The sequence below is a fragment of the Amaranthus tricolor genome, chromosome 5, assembly GCF_026212465.1.
Source record: "Amaranthus tricolor cultivar Red isolate AtriRed21 chromosome 5, ASM2621246v1, whole genome shotgun sequence".
Lineage (NCBI taxonomy): Eukaryota > Viridiplantae > Streptophyta > Magnoliopsida > Caryophyllales > Amaranthaceae > Amaranthus > Amaranthus tricolor.
The window spans coordinates 20,954,491-20,976,945 of NC_080051.1; the positions used below are offsets into that span (position 1 = coordinate 20,954,491).

The window sequence follows — 22,455 nt, forward strand, 5'->3', positions numbered from 1 at the left end:
AAATTAATAATTAAAAAAAAAAAAATTGAGTCGCCCAGAATTGGGCGCCTGAACCGGGGTCCAGTCGCCCGGTTCCGGGTGGCTGAACCATGGTTCAGGCGCCCAATTCTGGGCGACTCAATTTTTTTTTTTAATTATTAATTTTAATTTTATTATTATTATTATTATTATTATTATTATTACTGTTATTATTATTAATTTTATTTATATTTTTTTAAGAATATAAAAAGTTAATTATTATTATTATTATTATAAATAAGAAATTTGAAATGAGTGGTAAAATTGTAATTTTTTAAAAATCAGGGGCAAATTCGTAATTTCATTTGGAGGGGATGGCGATAAAATGAAAAGGGTGGCGAAATTTAAGGATCGGGTTTTTTTTTTTACCGTTTCCCTTCATCTTCTCTCTCCATTCCCCCACAAGAACAACGCCAACTCCAAACAAAATTAATTAAAAAATAAATAAATAATATATGTTTTTTTCTTATTTTTTTATTTTTCTCATTTATTTTTTGCACAATTTTCAAAAGTAAATTTTAAACTTTATTATCTTTAAATACACATAATAAAAAATTATAAAAAATACAGTAATAAATCAACCCGTCTTGTATGAGACCGTTTCACAGTAAAACAACTTCAAAACAAGAAACCTATAAGCTAAAAGTTTTTATTATCGGGCAATTTAGCTCAAACATAAAGGTCGTCTTACAACTGTCTCATAAAAAAATTTGTAGTAATAAAAAAATATACATTATACATTAACACGAATTCAACGAGTTTTCATATGAACATCTTCTAAATATTATACTTCCTCCTATTCAGCTTATCTGTCTAATTTTCTTTTATGGTCAAGTCACCTTGATTGTTCCATTTCTATTTTTGATATGGGTTTTTGACTTTTATGCCCTTAGTAGCTTTATCCTATTTTCAATTATACCCTCCATTACCCATTATAATTTTCCTCCCTTACATTTAAAACCCATAATACCCCTCTTTTTTCTACCCTTAGAGTCCCACTTTTAACTTTCTTTAAAATCCGTGAAAAGTCAAATGAGACTTTAAGGTGAATAGGAGGGGTATCAAATTTCTCTCTTTAATATTCCTAAGTAGAAAAAGATTATGGAACGAAAAAAGTATAATTTAATTGAATAATGAATAAATACAGTTATAAAAATGATTTTCTTCCATTGATCTTTTTCTTCTGTTTCTTCTTCTTCTGCAACTTGTAATCCCTAAAACAATAATCATTTCATTTTTTTGTTTCTTCTGTTTTTCTCTCTCTTCCTTACATTGGCTCTTTCTAGCTTTCCATTCCCATTCTTCATTTTTCTTCCCAGTTTTTTTTGTCTTCTTAACATCCAACCATTCCCATTTATTTCTTCACTCTCATACATAAAACAAATTTCCCATTTTTCAAATTTCAAACTTAATCTTAGTAAAGCTATGTCTTCCTTTTTCCCCTTTTTCATTTAATTTAATTTAATTTCAATACCCTTTTTTTCTTTCTTCTTTCCCGCTTTTTATACTCTCCCAAATCTCCATTTTTCTTTTTTCCCTTCTCTTTCTCAACTGTCACATACTCTGTAAGTAATAAAATTTCCCTTCTTTATTTTTAAATTGCCATTAATGGGTTATTCTAAATTCAGGGTAAAGAATATAAACTCTTTTTAATTAATTTTTTATTTTAAATTTAATTTATTATGACAGATATGATAATACAAAAAAGAGTTGACTGATTGATTGGTGTTTGTTTGGCTGGGTTGAAGTGATTGATTACATTTGGGGTATATTCATCTTTTTATTTTTATTTTTTATTTTTTTAATAAAATTTCCAGTTTAGTGAACAGGTGAAATTTTCAGAGGCTTTTTTGTGTTTAGTCTTATCAATGATTTGATTAATTGTATAGAACTAAAGGGTAATAAACATTTCAGATTTTTTCTTTGGAAGTACCTAAAAACAGGGGTCAAAAATACCATTTTTGACTCAATTAATTTGAAGGGTTTTATTCTAAAAACACATATATACTTCTGCTCAAAGAAAAAGGGTAATAAAATTAGGTGTTGGGCTCTAAGCATATGTCATTTTCTATGCAAATATTGATAATTGTAATGTGCTTTTCAATGTTGCAGACTTTCATGATTTTCTGTTTCACTGTTTCCTTTCATTGAAGCTTCTGTTCTTGTGAACAAACATCACTATAATCAATCAAGATTGCAGCATTTTCTTCATTGTTACAAATTTTACAAGGGTTTAGTGATTTCTTACTATTTGTGGAAAAAATAGAACATGGGTTTTTTGGAGGTTAAAATGGGTCTTGTCAATGGAGAAGATTCTTGGGTCAATACTATAGAATAGTGTTCAAGTTTGGAGCTTTGTGAAGAAATTCAGCAGTTGTGGGTTCCCATTTGGATTGTGTATGAATTATGATGCATGATTTGTCAAGAGGGTAAATGGAATGATTTAATAATTAGGGGTTTCAACTTTTGTGTTTATTGGAAAAAGGAACAAATTTGAAATCATTGTTTTGCTGAAATTTGTGGGAAAAAATGAGTGGGCAACAGCAGAAAAGAGAAAGTATACTAGAAAAGGGTTGTTCATCAGTTTCTGAGAATGTTGAGAAGGTTTTGGTGGCTGTAAAAGCATCAAAAGAAATCCCAAAAGCAGCTCTTGTTTGGGCTTTGAGTCATGTTGTTCAACCTGGAGATTGTATTACTTTGATTGTGGTTGTCCCTCCACCTAGTTCAGGTAACAAAATTTTCAAATTTCACTTTTAGGCTACTTTTTATTCATTTATTTTTGATTTGATTTCTGGGTTTTAACTTGTACTAAATTGTTTTGTACTTCATCATTATCGCCATACCCGGTATATCCCGCTTCTAAAAGCTATGATCAAGTCTGGAATGAGATAGAAGATGGGAAGTGGTACCCCTTAAGTCATTTTTTAAATTTCTGATGCTGTTTGTGATAGTGATTGAATTTGGAAAGTAATCTGGAATTGTCTTGTGTTTGGATTTTGTGAATGTGATGTATTTGTATTTTTGGTATGGAGGTTTAAGTTGGGGTTAGACGTGTTCATTCGGGTTATCGGGTCAATGTCGGTCATTTGTTTTGGGTCGGTTCAAAATCAGTGTCTTGTGTCCACATTGATTTTGTCCGGTTAAGTCGGGTTTGGTTTCAAAGTCGGGTAAATATCAGGTCATCGGGTCTGTTTTGAACACCTCTAGTTGGGATACATCTGATTAAATATATACTCCATGATACATTTTGTAGGTAGGAGGTTATGGGTATTTCCAAGGTTTTCTGGAGACTGTGCAAGTGGGCAAAAGAAGCTCTTTGCTGGTACAAGTTCAGAGCAGAAAATTGAGCTAACAGATTCTTGTTCTCAGATGATTCTCCAGCTACATGATGTCTATGATCCAAATAAGGTTTCCTTTTTGATCTTCCATTGTTTGGAATAGTCTAATTTGCATTTGAATTAGCTGATTATAGTCTTCTTTGTTTTGCAGATAAATGTGAAGATAAAGATAGTTTCGGCTTCCCCTCCAGGGGCGGTTGCTGCCGAAGCCAAAAAGGTTCAGGCTAATTGGGTTGTATTAGACAAGTAATTTTCTTTTTCCTTTTTATGTGCATCCTATCATTTCGGTTTCATGAAGAAAGTTTTCATCATTTTAGTTTCATATAAACCGGGTGAAAAGAATTCGGACTTACTGATCTTGATTTTGGTTAGGGACCTCAAGCAAGAAGGAAAACGTTGCATGGACGAGCTCCATTGCAACATTGTGGTTATGAAACGCTCTCAGGCAAAAGTACTAAGACTAAAGTTGGTCGCATCTCCTTTGAAGGAGCTTCAACTAGCTGGTCCATCGGGTGGCCAAACCGATGAAGTTCGAGGACCAGTTGTGACTCCAAGCAGTAGTCCTGAGCTATTTACTGCAACAGAAGCAGGAACATCATCTGTATCAAGCTCTGATCCTGGAACATCCCCTTTTGCACCATCTGAAACGAGTGAAAAATCGAAGAAGAGTGATATGATCCTTATGAAAGAAAGTCGGGAAATTGTATCAGACTCAGATTCAGACGATGAGGATGTGTCCCCTTGTTCAAGTTCAACAAGCTCAGGAATCCAGCCTTGGATGGGTGAATACGTAATTTCACATTTACGATCCTCTCAGAAGCTCGAGAAAAGACAATCCGGGAAATCATTGCAGAAATTTTCTCAATTGGACAGGGATTCCGGTGTTGGGTCTAGAAGATATAGGCCCGATTTAGAGTTCAGTGGAAATGTAAGAGACGCGATGTCTCTGTCAAGAAGTCCTCCTCTTGGACCTCCTCCGCTTTGCTCAATATGCCAGCATAAGGCACCGGTTTTTGGAAAACCTCCAAGGTGGTTTAGCTATGCCGAGCTTGAGCTTGCAACAAGTGGATTTTCCGAGTCAAATTTCTTGGCCGAGGGAGGTTTTGGGTCGGTCCATCGAGGGATACTACCCGGGGGTCAAGCTATAGCTGTGAAACAGCATAAGTTAGCAAGTTCACAGGGTGACGTAGAGTTTTGTGCCGAGGTAGAAGTTTTGAGCTGTGCTCAGCATCGAAATGTCGTTATGCTTATTGGGTATTGTATTGAGGATAAACGAAGGTTGCTGGTTTACGAGTACATATGCAATGGATCCCTAGATGCCCATTTATACGGTAATGTTAAAAACGAAAAGCGTTTACTCCAAAATTTCCAAGGTTTTTTCGGGGTATAAGTTTTACTTATGTTTTGGTTGAATTTGCTACGTTTATGTGATCGCAGGACGTAATCAACCCCCATTGGAATGGTTTGCTCGGCAAAAGATTGCAGTCGGAGCAGCTCGAGGGCTACGATATCTACACGAAGAATGCAGAGTGGGTTGCATTGTTCACCGTGACATGCGTCCAAACAACATTTTACTCACCCATGATTATGAACCATTGGTACATTCTCTTTTAGTATTTTTTTTTTGAAGGTTTTTAAAATAATTTTGTTTTGTTTGTTTGGTATGTTAATTGTGTTTTTCTACTTAAAAAATGAAATAAACGACGAAACTATCACATCCGGTGAAGTGTCTATTTGTTAATTGTATTGGCATTCCTGCAAGCTGAGCTGTATGTTTAATTATCAGTTCTTTTCTGACCAACTGTTGTCTAACCAACCAATCATACTTATTGGGTAAGATAGTTTCTATTTTTGTGATTCTCATGTCACCTAGTTTTACTGGATAGACTCGGTCGCGAAACGGATATCACGGTCAATACGGATAATTTTGCGGCAACTGCAACCTATATTTCGGTCGCAGTAAAATTAAAACCTTTATAATATGGTCATGATACGGTGATGCGGCTTTATTTTTACACTATAAAAAGTCTTGGATATAGAATTCTCTTCACCAAGGGTGTTTTTAACTTGTGAACATATTTGGACTCAATTTAAATGATTTATTAAATTGGATTATATTTTTAATACTCCCTCCTATTCTCTTTAAATGTCTCATTTGGTTTTGGCACATTTACCAATGCACATTTTTATTCTTAAATATCTCTAATTGTGCTTGAGTAGAAATAATAAGACGAAACAAATAAAATCCCACTAGACTATGTTTTAACTTATAGATTTAAAACAAAGCACATAATAAAAGTAATTGATGAATAGTGTTGAAAAACCAAATGAGACATTCAAAGCGAAAAAAGGGAGTATGACAATCAATTTTTATCTAACCTCTTCAACTGCAAAGAAACATTTTTATTCTTGATTATTGTAGGGCTAAGATTATGGGTTTTCACCCCCTTCTACTCCACTAAAATCGCCGATTAATGCTGATGTTAATGTTATCGTGATCTATTATAGATTGATTGCCCGATTTGCCTTAGGCATGCGTATTATTAGTCGTGTTTACTGTGTTGTATCTCTGAGTAACCAGAAGTTTTGAGTAGCTAATTAGTTTCATGCTTCATACGTGTTTTTCTATTGCGCTTTTCGATTAACGCCTTGAATTCTATTGTAATTTGATGTTATATATATCGGTTCACATGATAAGGTGGGGGATTTTGGCCTGGCAAGGTGGCAACCCGATGGGGACACTGGCGTCGAAACAAGAGTGATAGGCACATTTGGGTACATTCTGATGTACTTACGTTTATTTGATCTATATGACATGTATTTTCTGGTAATGTAATACAAGTACGTATTATTGCAGGTATTTAGCTCCGGAGTATGCACAAAGTGGACAAATCACGGAAAAGGCTGATGTCTACTCTTTTGGTGTTGTACTTGTTGAGCTTCTTACGGGAAGAAAGGCTGTCGACTTAACCCGACCTAAAGGCCAGCAGTGCCTTACTGAATGGGTACTTGCTGCATAATTTGCTTTTTTGTGGATTACTTAAACTTGTAGTTTATTCCATTGTGATGTTTTGTTATTTATTGTTTCTTGTTTCTTTAACTAGGCACGGCCCCTTTTGGAAGACGGTGCTATTGATGAGCTAATCGACCCGCGTCTTGTTAACCGGTATCTAGAACCCGAGGTTCATTGCCTTATGCATGCTGCTTCATTGTGCATACGACGAGACCCTCACTCTAGGCCTCGAATGTCCCAGGTAAAGGAAAAATCGGTCTTTGGAAATATCAGTTGATAAACCCTGGTCTAAAATGTGAAACAAACGTACATTTCATTAACCCAATATCATTAAGTGGCTCCCACCTAGGCAGTGTTTGGAGGGGTCGAATATACACAACTTACCCCTTGTTAGTGATAACAAAGGTTGTTTTTGACTGACTCTTGGTAACAAACATCATCTGCAGCAATAAGTACATCAAGTGAATCGAAATTCTCATGATTTGTGCTTTTACCGTTTTCTTTTTGTTTGCCAAGCTTTCAAAAAGATTGCACTAAATAGAGAAAAAAGAGAGGATTGCTTAAGACCAGGGTTTTATTAACAGAAAGTTCTCAAGTTTAGCATAATCTATTAATAATAGTGCATCAATATACTAATTGTGTTTGGATTTTATCTTTTGCTTGGAAGTTAGGTCCTGCGTGTATTAGAGGGTGACATGTTCATGGATTCAAGTGTTATGTCGACACCAAGGCACGACGTTGGGAGTCGCAGCGGAAGAATGAGGCTACAAGATCGAGAATCATTCAGCGGTCCATTACGCAATGAGGAGACGGAAGTTTACACGGGTAGTCTATCCCTCGAATCACTTAGGTCGGCTTTGTGGGAACGCGAAAGGGTTAGGAATTAGTAGAAACGTCAAGATAGATTTGATGGGTTTTGAATGAAGTAAGGTAGTTTTATGGACCCAGAATTTCCCTATAATTTTGGTTAATGTATAGTATAATGGAGGTGGGTTTTGAGAGGGTTGTATTCCATTTTGGTGCCTTGTGAAATTCGGTTGTCAATATTATATGCATTTTGTGCATCATATATACTATTCCATTCCGAATGAAATAGCCACTTCTGAAGTTTTTTTCCTATACATTGTATTAAGCATGGAGTATTATTACAGTTCCGTGGTCCACTAAATTAAAATACACAACTTTTGTGAGACGATTTTATTGTGAGACGTTTTCTAAAATTAGCATATATTTATTTTGAGGTTGATTACTGAGAGTCAATCTCTCACAAGTGCAGCTCATTAAAATATTATGTTAGATAACTTCAAGTGCTAGAACAAAAAGGTGATTTGTAAATAAAGATGTCATTGAGAAAATCAGCTTTAGGTTTTCCGGTCCAATTTATCTTTAATAAAAAACCGACATCTAATAAATAATTTGTCAAAATCTTCATCACATCACAGTTGGCTTATCAGTCAATACTTTTAGATAATCAAATCAGTCAACAAGTTTAGTTGCTTGCTCTAGGTAACAACTATCTTAAAAAATAATGCAATTCTACAACTCGCTCGTTGAAACTTGAGAAGAGGAGGTGGCGATCCTAGTACAAGATGTACAAAAAGAAAACTTTTTCGAGCCCTTGTTTAGCTGATTGGGATACAATTTTCTACACTCCTACAACTTTCTTTTTGTTCGCCAGTCTTTCTAAAAGATTGTCCAGAACCTTTTCTTGTAGATTAGCATATGACAGGCTTACTAATTCTTTCAGGGAACCAATTTGCGACAAACGTCTCAACAAAACGTAGTAAAAGGAAATGGAAGCGATAAATCATTCAAACACTAGATTTACAAGATAGAAAACTAATCGCGGGAAAGAAGGTAAAACGGTATAGATCAGTTTTCAATAGATTTGTATCATATGGCGTGATCAGATCCATGCCCCAATTCCATGATCAAAACAATTCACGATAAAGCCAATACACAGTACAGATCTTCAAAACCAATGGTGAAATTTTGTATTCTGCATGTTCGACTGAAAATGGTCTTCAAATTACACGAGCTAATAAGCAGTAACACGAATTTGTTTCTGTGCTTGTCAATCTACTAGAAGATACCAGACTACGAGAGGCATAAAGAGATCTATAGCACATATCTGTATTTGCAGCAAGCTTTTCGCAATGGGCAATTGAAATATATGGAAGTTGTTCTTTATGGCTTCCTCATTTTAGATTTTGCGTATCTGAACGAAAATAGAATAAATGCAGATAAATCAAATTGATAACTGAACAAGCAATGAAAAATATGATTAGGAAAAAGATGGGACGATTACTCGATGTGCATGCCGCCCCTGTCTGAAGATGGCAACATGCTGCCCTGAAGTGCTTGCATTGCATTAGTAGCTTGTTCTACTTCCTGAACAGAGCATGGCATTAAAATGATTACACAAATAGTATTTGTGGTAATTGCCTAAATAAATCGATACAGAACCGGAATACACGGCACCAAAGCTTAAATAGAATAGTTAAGCAATTTATATTCAAACTCCGAGATTATTTATTAATAGACGAACGAAACCAACTGATGTTGAAATCTTGCTTGCTTGTAACTCTCAGCTCTTAGGTTTAGAAGAGGGAAGACTTAAAATGAAAAATTTAGGAGAGAAAGACATAAATAGAAGAGGGAATTGAAAGAAGAAAAACGAAAAGAAGAAACCATCAAAAAGCGGTAGACAAAATAATCAAAAAAAGAAAAACTGGAAGACCAAAATCGAAGAAGCCATAAGAGAAGAATATAGAAAAAGAATCTAAATCTAAAAGAACAAAAAATTGAGTCCACAACAAAGAGATTAAATTTGAAAAAAAATGATTGTATTCAGTTGTATGGAGGCCTAGGAAGAGAGTGTCATGGATTGACTTGGCCATTAGATGAGATTACTAAGATTGAATAGAAAATGTATTTGAATGTATCGATTTGTATGTAGAAATGTAATTGTATAACGAAGAACGAATATAAACAAAGAACGATTAAAAAAGATAGTATGCAAGCATTCGAGAGGCTTGTTCTCTCCCAATAATTATAAAACTCCTCTTAAAACTATTACTTCAATGAATCCTAATTCCCCTCCCTTCCCTTCCCCTCTATTTATAGTAATTATGTCTACATGTTATTCCCCCCAACTTAACAAACTCCTAAGTATAACTAATTCCTATATCACCCCTTCTTAGCCCTTCATGACAAATTACAAAGAAGACAACTTTTTTTTGTCTTGTTATATGACAAATTACTAAAGTGCCCTCATGTACATCACTAAGCTCGGGCTAAAGCGATTTTTCTAGAGCCTCGATGCGAGACGCACTTTAAGCTCAACCCTCAGAAGAAGATATTTGTCTTCAATACTTGCGTTTAAGTTTCATATGGTCAGTTGTTTTATCTAATATGTATTCCTTTGGAAATAATCGACTTGCTCTCTTTTCAGAGCTTTGTCTAACACTCTTTTTGATGAGTTTTGAGTACATTTAGTCAAGGTTAGATTATTATTTGTGGTAGACGGAGTGATAAATTGCAAGGAACCAAAAACTCACTCAGTAATTGGGAATGAATCTAACTGTATACAAACTGATCCTGCCTTCCCTCTGTAAGTTAAGCAATGGGAAAATTTTAGAAAGGATCCATCTAGCTATAGATACTAAAGAAGGTTATACATAAGACGAATCGTCAACAAAATATTTCAAGGAAATTCAAGGTTTCAAGCAATCATGGAAGACAAGCTCCTATGCTTTAGAGATGTTTAACTTAAGAACCCTAAGTCAACATAAATCATCTTTAAACTTGAATGAAATGAGCATTGAATAGTAGATCAATAGAAGTTTTTGCTATCTAAATGGAGCTAACAATTGTCAACTAGACTCCCTAGCAACACATCTTTTCCTAAACTATGGAAGTAGAAACCTAGTTGATATGATATGACAAGCTCTTTTTTTCCTATACCCATTACCCACGTATAATATTAAGTATGCAAAGGTTGCTAGGCGATTTCCCTGAAGTGGCATGCTTTATTGCATGAACCTGGTGTTGAATTTGAATGAGCAAGAACTTTATGCTTTGCTTCCTATAACCATTACCCATGTATAGTATTAAGTATGCAAAGGTTGCTAGATCGTTGCATGGAAGCGGCGCATCACATCTCACAAATGTGGTGTCAAATGAGCAAAGATTATAAGATTATGGAGATAAGAGACAACAACAATGCAATCCTAAAAGATTGAGATAAACTACATGAATATATCAGTTTCTCTACATGGATTCTTCTTCTCCACCCATTAATCATTCCTTGGAGATAAGAGACCAAATAAAAAATTGAATATATAAGCCAAAACTAACACCTTTTAATATTAGAATTTAGAACACTTTAAGGAAAATACTTAGAGTTGGTAGATAATATGGAAAAAATTAAGATCAACATTCTTTACATGTAGATGAGAAAAGTGGATACTTAAGTGAAAAGACCTTGACATTCAAAAGAAAGAAGAAAATATGCAAATTATGGTATTCAACACAAAAGCGCAAGATACGATAGATAATTGATATTATGAGTTCAAAACCGGATATCCGGACATCCAGTTTTCCAGATACCTTAAAATGTGATCTGGTTCCGACCCGGATTAAGATATCCGGATACCTGGTTTCATTTAGAATATTTTTGTCTTTTCTTCTTTCACCCATGCATTTTTTATCTCTTTTTTTCTTTTAGAATTTTTTTGTTTAAATAATTGTCAAATATTAACTAAGCGGCATAGTGTATAGTCATCAGTATAGTGTATAATGAGTACACAATTAGTAAGCACCATAATTCTAGCAAAAGCAATGACGCTAAGGACAATAAGTCAAGTCTAGCAAGTTAGACATTAGTGGATTCCAATTAATCTGCCTCCGAACAGTTAATCAAAAAAATCGAAAATGGTAAAACATCCGAAAGAGGTACAGCGGGCTCTGCGACAGTACTTTTGACTCTATGAGGAAGAAGACTGAAGAGGCGCCTGAAGAATGAACTCTCAAAACTGAAAAAGGTGCATCTTTCTATTCTAGGATTATCTAAACAATTAAATAACTAGGTATAGCTGGATTCAAAAAAAAAAATCAGATACTGGATATCCGGATTTACCAAAAATACTATCCGTATCCGATTCAAATATTCGATTTGAAAAACAGGTACCCGGCCCGAATTATCCACCTTTTACTAATCGGGTAAAATATACGGTTTAAGATTCGGATGCCGGATAATCCGAGTCGAGTTTCCAAGCCGGATACTTTTGAACAGGTCTAATTATGATGGATGAGTGATTACTCATGTTGTGAGACGTGTATAGAATAAATGAAAGAATATCCATGAGGGTGAAGGTTATGTGAAAAAGGAAAATATTGAATGTCATTAGCCTCAAGTGGGAGTATAGAAAGCAAACAACCGAAATTTTGGCAAGAGTGAAACAATGAGATGCAAAATATACCAACATGTGTCACATAGTTTGCAATGGCCAATTTGGGTTCGTGATTTGCTAGTAAGCATAGTTATTGTTCATTCGGTTTGGTTGTTTGGCTCAGTTTTTAGGTTCGTGATATGTGCATTTGATTTGCTAACGAAGAAAAAAAAAAGTTTTCAAACAGCAATAACAACAATGCCAGAGTCTTAATCCCAAAAGATTGAGGTTGACTACATGAAGCAACATATCAGTTTCAATGGTCGTCATTCATTCTGATTTTCTACCATCTTAATTTGTAATTCTAGATCCTCCATATCATTTTCCACTCCTATCCTTCAAGTAATCTTCGGTCTTCCTCGCCTCTTTTTAAGTCTCTCGAGCTCCAACTTTCTAACTTTCTTACCGGTTCGTTAATATGACATCTTCAGCTCTTTGCACATGCCCAAACCACCTTAAACGATTTTCTTTCATTGTTTCCGCAATATTTGCAACTCTTAAAGCCTTTGTTATATCTTCATTTCGAATTTCCTCCCTCAAGGTATGTCCACTCATCTGTCATAGCATTCGCATTTCTAGTACTCTTATCTTTCCTACTGTGATCTTTTCTAAAAGGCAAACATTTTGATCCATATAGTAGCGTTGATATAATGGTCATTCAATTAGAGATATTTATGATTCAAATTGTACATCGACAAGTGAGCAAAACCAAATAGTATGGGACATTTGATTAGAATAAGAGAGAGTATAATATATAGCCATTCACAGTCAAGCACATCCAGGCAAATGATAAAGCATGTGAAAATTGTTACCATAGGAGATACTCTAGATACAACAAAATCAGGCAAATTATAATCCAGTTATCCAGACACAAGTAGATTCACCCGGTGATTGCGCAGGTGAGATTGTTGTGATAAAGTCCAAGGAAAAATTAGCAACCATGATAGTTGGGGGCTGATCGGGCAGATGCCAAGGTTTCCAATCTTAAAAATATCAGCTACATTATCTTCTTTTTTTCCTCCATTAGGAAGTAAAATTTTTATTTTGTAAGCCACTTTTCCCTGTTTACACCTAAGTTTATTCTAGTCACCAAGTAAATGTTCTAAAATTAATGAAAATAAAAGGAATCAACACGCAGTGACAAATATAGGTTTAAAGAGATTTCAAGCATTTAATACCTCGTAATCCGCAAATGCAACTGGCATGCCACCTTTAGCACGCATCTTCATCCCATTGAATCCAGTATATCTAGAATCAAAAGAAAATTGTTCTTTGGATTACTTATTTTGAGGGATACGAAAAATATGAGGACAATAAGAGGGAACTAATGCAAGGGATGCAAAGATACATTAGACAGAATCACTTACTGAGATAGCGCTTGTCTCAGTTCATCTTCACTACAGGTAGGGCCTAAATTAGCAATAAACAAAGTAGAACATGGCTTGACATCACCTTCAGAGGCCTTTACAATCACAATTTAGATAGAATATAGTAAATTAAAGTGCACCACAAGTCTAATAAACTAATAGGAACTTAAGATGATTAAAGCAAATGAAAATAGTAGTATCAGATGAATAAGCAAAGAGCTTCAAAAACGGCCATTGGCAGGTTATAATGATTAGAAGAATAGTTAAAGGCTAATTTTGATCTGACAAGATTTCTCAAAATGTTTTCCTATTTCAACTTATATTTTTAGACCGAATTAAAACATAATATAAAAATAGGCAGAGGAATCCATCACCAACATTTTCTGCAGACCCACTGTGTTGAACTTTCTTCTCATCACTGCATAACATCATAGAAGGTGTCATTGTTTCAGAAGTACACACCAGATCAATTTATACAAGCATGCATACACACAGACACACAAGCAACTCATGTAAAGTAAACATTTGAGAATGCATACAGATATATATTTGGGAAAAAAAAAAAAAAAAAAAAAAAAAAAAAACCATTCTTGAAACATAGCACTAAATTATTCAAGAACCTTTTTGCATCAGAGGGATCATTATTGTTGGAAGAGCCAGGACCTTCACCTTGATCTTGATTATCAGGCGCATTATCACCTGCATGTCAAACAACACTACAGTTCAACATAAATTGCAATTCACATGCAAATTCAGTTGGATCTCTATCCAATAAAATTAACAAGATTCTGAATATAAAAGAAGAAAATATCATAAACAATATATTCCCACAAAAGGTAACATTAGTAGATATACAATCAATGATGTTCGTGGCGCTTAAAAGGTTGCTTTAGGAAAATCATGAATGACAAAACACCCTCATCGTCAGTTGCAGCAGAAAGTACCTTCATCACTAGATGAACCCTCAGCATCATATGTCGTTTTCTTTCTATTATCTATCACAACATAAGGTCCACTGCCTACAAATGGAAAGCAATGAACTATAATGTAAGAACTGAGCGACTACATTTGGATCATGTATTCATGTAATTCAAGAAGCTATGAGTTGAACTTGTACCTGGCTTACGTTTTCTCCTTGAGTTTGATCTAGCCAATTCAATATGTAAGACTGATCCAGCTTGTGGATCAAATTTTACACCCTATATAGAGGAAACATAAAGAGGTACTATCCAAAAGAAGAAAAGATCACTACTTTTATACAATGCATGAAATGTTTAAGCACTGAGAATCAACAAGATTCTTTTTTATCTAGAGTTGTATAATTAATTACAGACATCCCATGATCGGTTCACAATCACTAAAATAAACCGCAGTTTCCTTTGGTTTTCTATCCCACAATCCCTCATCTTCCTTAAAGGAAAACAAATGCATGCCTTCACTTGCTCCTTTTTAATTTATTACCAAAAATTGTCTCTCCTCTCTTCTACTCAATATTGTACTCAAAACCCACCAACCCGATACTATGTTGCCAATAAATATGCCTGAAATACCTCAAATTTTGGATCCTTCAAAGAACAAAATCAACTTCTAATCATACAATCACTTTCTAAAAAATCACTCACAAAGAAATATGTTAACTTGTCATTGTACTATTGTAGAGCCAAAACACTAAGCACCTAAGATTAAAAATTTTCTCAAAAGAGGACAAAGATCAAGTTAAACACATATTGTCAACATTCAGCCAAAAGGAAATTCCAATCTCAAACAAAGTGCGTCAACTACACATTTTAAATACCGGAAGATGTATGCAAAGGCCATAAACTATTAAGCAATACTACAAACAAAACAAGAGGCATCCAAGTACGTTAGAATCAGTATCCATCACACCCTCCGTCCTTATGAATTAACACCCTTCCCATTTTAGTTTGTCACGCTCAATTTGCACCCTTCACTATTTTGGCAATTGTCTCAATCTCTTTCGTTTAATTTTATCCACAAACATATTCTCTCTTGCCATCTTAACCACTCATTTCTACCATCCATGTATATTATCTTATCCTCTAACCCACATCCCCTTTCCACTAAAAATACAATTAAAGGTAAAGGGTGCTAATTCATAGGGACACAGCCACACAGGGGTATCTAGATAAAAAGAAATCCAGAAGTACTTCTCCCCATCCTCGTTGCTCGAGTTCTCTTAACAACCGCCATCATTGGCACCCTTTCTCTTATCTAACCTTGATTTCTATCAACCCCTTATTCCTTTATCTTTTTTCGATGTCAAAAGCAGCATTATACTAGTACAAAGGCATCGGAATAAAACTTGTGTGTTAGGTTACAATGAAAGAACACCAATTTGAACAATGTAAAAATGTCTTTTCTTTTCAATACTCCCATAATCGTAGAAATCAATCTGCGCAAGACATTTATTAATATGTGAATCAACATGAATGAAATTAAACTTACATCTAAGGCTTGTAATGCTATAACGGCTGATTGATGGTCAAGAAATGTCACAAAAGCAACAACCTACACAAACAAAGATGCAAACTTATCAATACTTCAATGAAGCAAGCAGGACCTGAGCATGCCTAGGCCATGACCCCAAACATTCATTTGATTAATTTTGTATTATAAAGTATGAATGACATCCAAATTTCAGCACGTACACCATATATTATGAATTCGCCACTGATAGCAAGCAATGATATGCGCACTCATCGGCAACCAAAAACCACCCATCAAAAATTCTAAGCTAAAAGTAAACACAAAACCCAAGTCCAAATCCAACAGCTAAGCTCAAAATCAACCAAAAAGATAGAAACATTCATCAAATATATCACAAACTCATAGTTAAGAAAGAAAAGACCAAATTAAGGGTAAAACTATAAGCGATTTTTTGAAATTACAACACGAACAATAAGATAAAATTAGTAAAATAGGGGACAAATGATACACACTTGATTGCCACGTCCAGTAAACTTGAGTTGGCAAGAATCGAAACCGGGACGACGACGGAAGAGATTATGAATTTCACGAGGCATAACATCATCAGGAAGACCAGAGACGAAAAGGGTATTAATATGGCGTAATTCTTTGGGAATGCGAACGGAAATGGGATCGTGGTGGGAAGAGTATATTGAATTGGGGGTTCGAGTTTCAGCAATGCTATGGGGGTAGTATAACTCTGGTTGTTGTTGCTGCCGGCTATGGTGGAGGTAGTATGCTTCGTAAGATGGTTGCCCCATCTTTCTCTTCCTTTTCCCCTTGCCTCTTTCTCTCTCTTTTTTCCACTTGACTTGATGTTTTGGTTAATGAAATTGTCTCTATCACTCTAAAACCCTCATAAGTCATAACACTCTTGACTCTCTACAAATCGCTACATTTATACTCGAACATCAAATTCCCCGATTTCAAAGCTTAGACAACGAATTTCACTACACAAATAATATATTGAGGTAATTTCTAAGATGGTATATCAGTATTATTTAGGTGAATATATCCTTCAACTACATAAGTCATACGCTAAATAATGATAAGATTTGCTTTAAGGACTTCATCCACCAATAATTGAGAGTATCTCGTATCATTAGCATTTGCACTACACACATCATCGTTGGTTTCTTCCATAATTATATCTCAAGGTCTTCCAAGAGGGATGTTTGTCATCCAAATATACACCACTTTGTAATTTCTCACATATATACGTATGACAAGTACAAGGTAATCCATGAGTATTATAAAAACACAACTGCATATTTCAAACACATAATTTTCAAGATCTTGCTTACGGTTATGTTATATCTGATTTATTGACAAATCATGAATTGATACGTTGTAATACATTGATCGCATGCAACGCCTATGGAATGATACTCATAGAAACCTCTAATACTTGTATTATATTGGCTTATTTATTTGTTATTTGTTAATATGTCCTTTTAAATAGAGTATCAAAAGAATTACTATCGATATCAAGGTAGTAGTTAAAGGAAGAATGTTGGATCTCAACTTTACCAGTAGTTTAATTACCCATATAAGCACAGTTATTCGTTCATACGCTCACAACCTTCTCTTTATGTTTGATTTAGGTTCCCGTTATATATTGAATTACCTTTTTATTTCTCTAAAAACAAACATCATAAATATTCTCCAACAGCATTCGAATTCACCAACTGTGGAACAATTAACCAAAGGGTTCCTGACTTCCTATGTACACCTAAATATCTCTCCTTGCTGATTTTGTTTACCATCACTAATATGTTCACCATGTTCTCCACATCATTAATTTCCCATGTGTCATATACATAACAAATGTCGAACACCTATAATTGTAGAACAAAAAATGAATTAGTTTAATATATTAAATAAAGCAACAAATATTTGGTAGAGACTGAGAAATATTTGAAAAATACCACGGGTATGAAGACAACCCTCATCTCGATAAGTCACAATTACATTTGGAATTTGAATACCCCTAAGTAAATCTGTAAATCTCTCCTACACCCAATTGTATGAAACTACAACTTTATCCCTCATCAGGTGAAGAAACTCTACTAAGAAAATGTAATTTGTTGGCGTCATACCAACAATCTCACAAAGTGGTCACTTCTTGTTGTTGGTTTTGTATGTGGTATTGATCATGATAACATCAGGTAGTGATGGCCACGGTCCGGGTTGGGCCGGTTCCGGTTTCATTTGAAACCTGATTCGAACGTTCCGGTTCCGGGCGGTTCCAAACGGTTCCTTGGCGGTTCATGAGGCGGTTTCGGCGATTTCGGCAGTTCCAACTCGCGGGTCGGGCGGGTTGGACCATCGGTTCCATTTTTATTTTTCCTTTAAATATAATATAAAAATACTATAATAATGCGGACGTACCTTTGATGATTACTTGATTATTAGCGAAATTCATTGCTTGTCATTGTTATTAAAATATTTACTAAAAAGAATGAAAAAAAATAAATTAATAAGAAACGAATCAACGATAAAGATGATTAATAAAAAAAGAGGGAGAAAATGGACTTGAACCTAGTACCCAAAGGAATACTAAGTTGTCTATGTATCCCGAAGGAATCAAAACCCACGTAGTTCTTTGTCATACCTTTTATTTGTAGTTGTTGAATGTTGATTGATCGTTGTCCGATTGATCCTATTCGTCTTCGTCATCATCATTTAGTTGGTTAAATGCTTCCGCTGACTCTCCTCCTGACGATGATGCAGATGTATCCATCATCATCATCCATGGATCATCATCATCATCGCCTTGATCATCATCGTTCTTTAGTCCTTGTGTTCGAAGCTCCGCTTGATCCCAATCTTTCTTGTAAACACTTATTTGAATACTATGTGGAGCAAGGCGAGATCTCTTTTCGTCTAAAACTCTTCTACCTGCACTAAAAGCAGACTTCGACGCAATCGTAGAAGCAGGAATTGCAAGGATATCCTTTGCAATTCTCGATGATATGGGAAATTTTATAGATTTTTCTTTCCACCATTCTAAAATATTATAGCTACCTTGGTCAATTTCAAAGTGATGTTTAAGATAATTATCTAATTCTAAATATGAAGTGGAGGGTGAAAAAGAAGATGATCCTATAAAACTATCATCTTGGCTTATTATGTTAGCTATTACGGAATTATAATAAGAGGGACGTGCCGAGATGCTAGCACGCCTAGACGTATCGCGACTTGGGTTTTATACACTAGCATAGTAATCATAAAGTTCTGCTAAAATTTTTTTACAAGTTCCAACATAATTATGTACATCACTAGGCGAGCGATCTAATGATTGGTAGTAAAATCCAATTACTTTAGTAAGGACTTCTGTCTTAAAACATGGGTCAAAAATTGTCGCAATTCCATAAATAAAAGGAAAATCAGTAAAATATGTCTTCCACTTATCCATCATATCTGCAAGAATCGACTTTAAATATAAGTTAGTATCATCATGCGAATGTTTAAGAAGATGATAAAAAATAGTAATACACTCACTTATTACTAAGTGAACGTTTGGTTCGTAAACATATGAAAAAATCTTAGTTGCGTGGTCATACGCTTCTAATATTTTTTGTACACCTATAGCTAGTTCCTATGTGTCATCACTTATATAGCTATCTGTACACTCACTATAAAGTTGTGTTATAACTGGACGATAAGCAATCGCTTTTCTTAATAAATTGTTGGTTGATCCCCAACGTGTAGGAGTATCTAATGACCAATACACTTTTTTAAGTTGATAATAGTCACATAATTGCTTATATCTTCTCTTTATCTGTCCAATTCTAAGCCACTTCACTATGTCTCTAATGGGATCTAATAAATCACTTAATTGTTTTATACCTGCTTGGCAAGATAAGTTTACTATATGAGCACAACAACGTACGTGTAATAATCTACCCCCAAGAATAAAACTAAATGCAGGTTCGTTATACAAAAGTTCGATGCATTTAATGTTGGTGGTTGCGTTATCAGTAGAACAACAAAATATCTTATCTAATAAGTTCCATTCTTTACATATCTCTATTAATCTGTATTTTATGTTTTCACCCGTATGTCTTTCGAGCATTGCCTCAAAAGCAATTATTCTTTTTTGAATAATCCAATTTTGATCTATCCAATGAGCTGTTATACACATATAAGCTTCTAAATGTGGGTGAGCAGACCAAATATCAGTTGTTATGCTAACCCTACCATTAAAAGATTTAAACATTTCTACTAATTCATAGCGCATTGATTCATAGAATTTAATTGTGCGTCGTTTAAGAGTGTTCCTAGGGATTGCTCTATATTGTGGTTGCAAAGTTTTTCTAGTGTAATGCTCGTATGCCCTACTTTCACCATGGTTAAATGGCAATTCATCACAAATTACATATATAGAAAATTCATCAATCATATCATTACGATTATATTTAAAAGGCATACCTGTGCTGGGAATGTCCCACTGTCGGCTTCCACTTGTGGTCCCGCTGCCGCTTGCTGCATGAGTTTCTTTTGTGATTCCATGCTTTTTTGCCAAATGTTTGTTAAAAGATCTCGTACCACCACCTAACACGTATTCCCAAAACACAATAAATGAATTTTTAATACATTCTTGATTTATAAAATATGAATATATAATGTATGTATAAAAAACTTAAAAAGTATTTACCTCTGGTGAAATTGTATGAAACTAAGGGCTTTACTCCTTGACTTTCACAAATTTGACAAGTGCATAAGAAAACATCTGGATTGTTGGTTGGTTCTTTTGTAAAATACAACCACACATGTGAAACAGCGCTACCACTAGGAGGTGACATTGCTGGAAAAAGTTGTCTTACTGGTTCATCTTCATCTAAATTTAAATATAAAGACATACTCAAATACCATAATATATAAATAAATAATAATTTAAAATTTAATCAATTTGAAGAATAAAATTATAAAACTAACCGATAGTTTTGAAATTGACTCGTTTACCACGAGCTTGTCTTTGTTGTTGTTGTTGTAGTTGTTCTTCATGTGATCTTGTTGATGACTGTCGAGATCTATGTATCCCAATAGGGGTCGTTGGTTCCTCTTCTTGTTCTTCTTCTTCATCAATTTGTATTTCTCTTTCCAGTTCTTCTGCATAATTGTGTAATTCTTGGTCGTAGCCTTCTGGATAATTTGGTTTATAATTATAATTACTAATCGAAGGTGTTGTTGATACCGACGGAGTTGAAATGGCATTTCTTTTGGAGCTAGAACCTCCCAATGATTTTGCCACTTTAGTAACTTTTTTAGAGGCTTTTTTCAAAAAAGAAGACATGATGTATTGAAATAATAATAGAATTAAGAAATAAATAAATAATTAATAGACTAATTATGTAATTAACTAAATTAAGAAATAATTAAAAGACTAATTATGTAATTAAGAGAATAATTGCGTAATTAAGTAATTAAGTAGAGAGAGTAGGACAAGAGATGAGTTGTGAATGAAAATGATTGAAAGTGATGTGTATTTATAGAATAAATTGCAACGGCTAGGTAACGACTATTTTCCGGTTCCGGTTCCATGGAACCGCTGGGCCGGTTCACCCGGACCGGTTTAGGTTCCGGCCTGCGGTTCTTAGGTCCGGTTCAAGCAATTTTTTTCCGGCGGTTTCACGGTTCCGCGGTTCGGGCCGGTTCGGAACCTATCGCGAACGGTTCCGATTCCGGGACGGTTTCAAGCGGTTCGAGACCGGTTCGGTTCCGGGTAACCTGCTCCATGGCCATCCCTAACATCAGGCCGTGTAAACGAAAACTAATTGGATGTAGGGTTTGTCATTAATAAATGAGTCAATTGCCCATTAGCATCTATATTTGTCCAAATCACATAAATATGCTATGTTGTTAAATATAGACAGTGTTGTGTAGGAGACTTACCATCCATTTATTTATGTCTAATAGCTTACCTAATGTTATATATTCAATTCATATCAGCATAAACCTTAGGATAATTATGCTCAATCGATGTTATAATAAAGTTGGTTGTATATCAAGCGCACTAAGCAGTATGAAATGATCTCGAATGTCAGTTGACAACCTATTTGCTTTAACCAATCATCTCTGACTCTCTGTATACTGTAAATCGATGGTTGCATTGTGTCTTGATTTATCACTAGGACACACTCTCACCTTTCATTGTCATTCTATAGGTTTACGAAAATATCCAAAAATTATAAATCGACAACCATAAGCCATAGTTCTTGATCATCTAAGCCACTCAACTGACCTATAAACTTATCGTACCAATGACAACGTAGTTAAAGAGTCACTGTAAAATGACTCTCCTTTAGCTTATAAGACACATGAGTGAAATGAACCAATGCATTTTAATTATTCATAAATATTGAAATAATTCATAATTAATACAATTTAATTCACATGAGTATAATGGTTATGTTCCACCATATAATAACTCAACATAAGCTGCAAATCTCGTTTTACATAAGAAGCGAAAATGTGAACTACAAAAACAATGAAAGAAAATAGTAGTAAGAATGTTTTTTTTTCTACACTTTATTTTTATTATCTTTTAAAAGTTTTTGGGTGCAGGTATTTTACAAGCTGAGGTGTCACTAACAGCCCATTTCGATATTAATAATTAAATGATGAAAATGATAATGAAAATTTAGTGTAATTTTGGTGTGAAAATTTCATAATAAGTTTCTCGTCATGTTTATTGTACTTTAATCATCTTATTTTTTTTTCGCAAAATCTATTTCAATGTATTACCATTTGAAGAGGTAGTAATTAAAATTTAT

At 34.5% G+C, this 22,455-nt stretch overlaps 2 protein-coding genes across 5 annotated transcripts; one reads left to right on the plus strand and one right to left on the minus strand.

Moving 5' to 3' along the window:
• Positions 1 to 1,233: 1,233 nt before the first annotated feature.
• Positions 1,234 to 7,488, plus strand: LOC130812627 (inactive protein kinase SELMODRAFT_444075-like). 2 transcript variants are annotated; one of them, XM_057678161.1, is made up of 11 exons: positions 1,234 to 1,583; positions 1,708 to 1,784; positions 2,131 to 2,746; positions 3,272 to 3,426; positions 3,508 to 3,602; positions 3,729 to 4,687; positions 4,794 to 4,954; positions 6,055 to 6,131; positions 6,214 to 6,361; positions 6,461 to 6,610; positions 7,041 to 7,488. In XM_057678161.1, the coding sequence occupies exons 3-11, from the start codon at positions 2,548 to 2,550 to the stop codon at positions 7,254 to 7,256; spliced, it is 2,160 nt and encodes a 719-aa protein (XP_057534144.1). In that variant the 5' UTR covers positions 1,234 to 1,583; positions 1,708 to 1,784; positions 2,131 to 2,547; the 3' UTR covers positions 7,257 to 7,488. The 2 variants fall into 2 exon arrangements, with proteins under 2 accessions (XP_057534144.1, XP_057534143.1); XM_057678160.1 differs by lacking the exon at positions 1,708 to 1,784.
• Positions 7,489 to 7,742: 254 nt separating this feature from the next.
• Positions 7,743 to 16,682, minus strand: LOC130812628 (U2 small nuclear ribonucleoprotein B''). 3 transcript variants are annotated; one of them, XM_057678163.1, is made up of 10 exons: positions 16,150 to 16,682; positions 15,656 to 15,718; positions 14,307 to 14,388; positions 14,134 to 14,208; positions 13,810 to 13,888; positions 13,568 to 13,607; positions 13,190 to 13,284; positions 13,001 to 13,070; positions 8,678 to 8,760; positions 7,743 to 8,587 (listed from the first exon to the last, which is right to left on the minus strand). In XM_057678163.1, the coding sequence occupies exons 1-10, from the start codon at positions 16,435 to 16,437 to the stop codon at positions 8,557 to 8,559; spliced, it is 906 nt and encodes a 301-aa protein (XP_057534146.1). In that variant the 5' UTR covers positions 16,438 to 16,682; the 3' UTR covers positions 7,743 to 8,556. The 3 variants fall into 3 exon arrangements, with proteins under 3 accessions (XP_057534146.1, XP_057534147.1, XP_057534145.1); XM_057678164.1 differs by lacking the exon at positions 7,743 to 8,587 and adding an exon at positions 9,930 to 9,980; XM_057678162.1 differs by lacking the exons at positions 7,743 to 8,587; positions 8,678 to 8,760 and adding an exon at positions 10,028 to 12,904.
• Between the last annotated feature and the right edge of the window lie 5,773 nt (positions 16,683 to 22,455).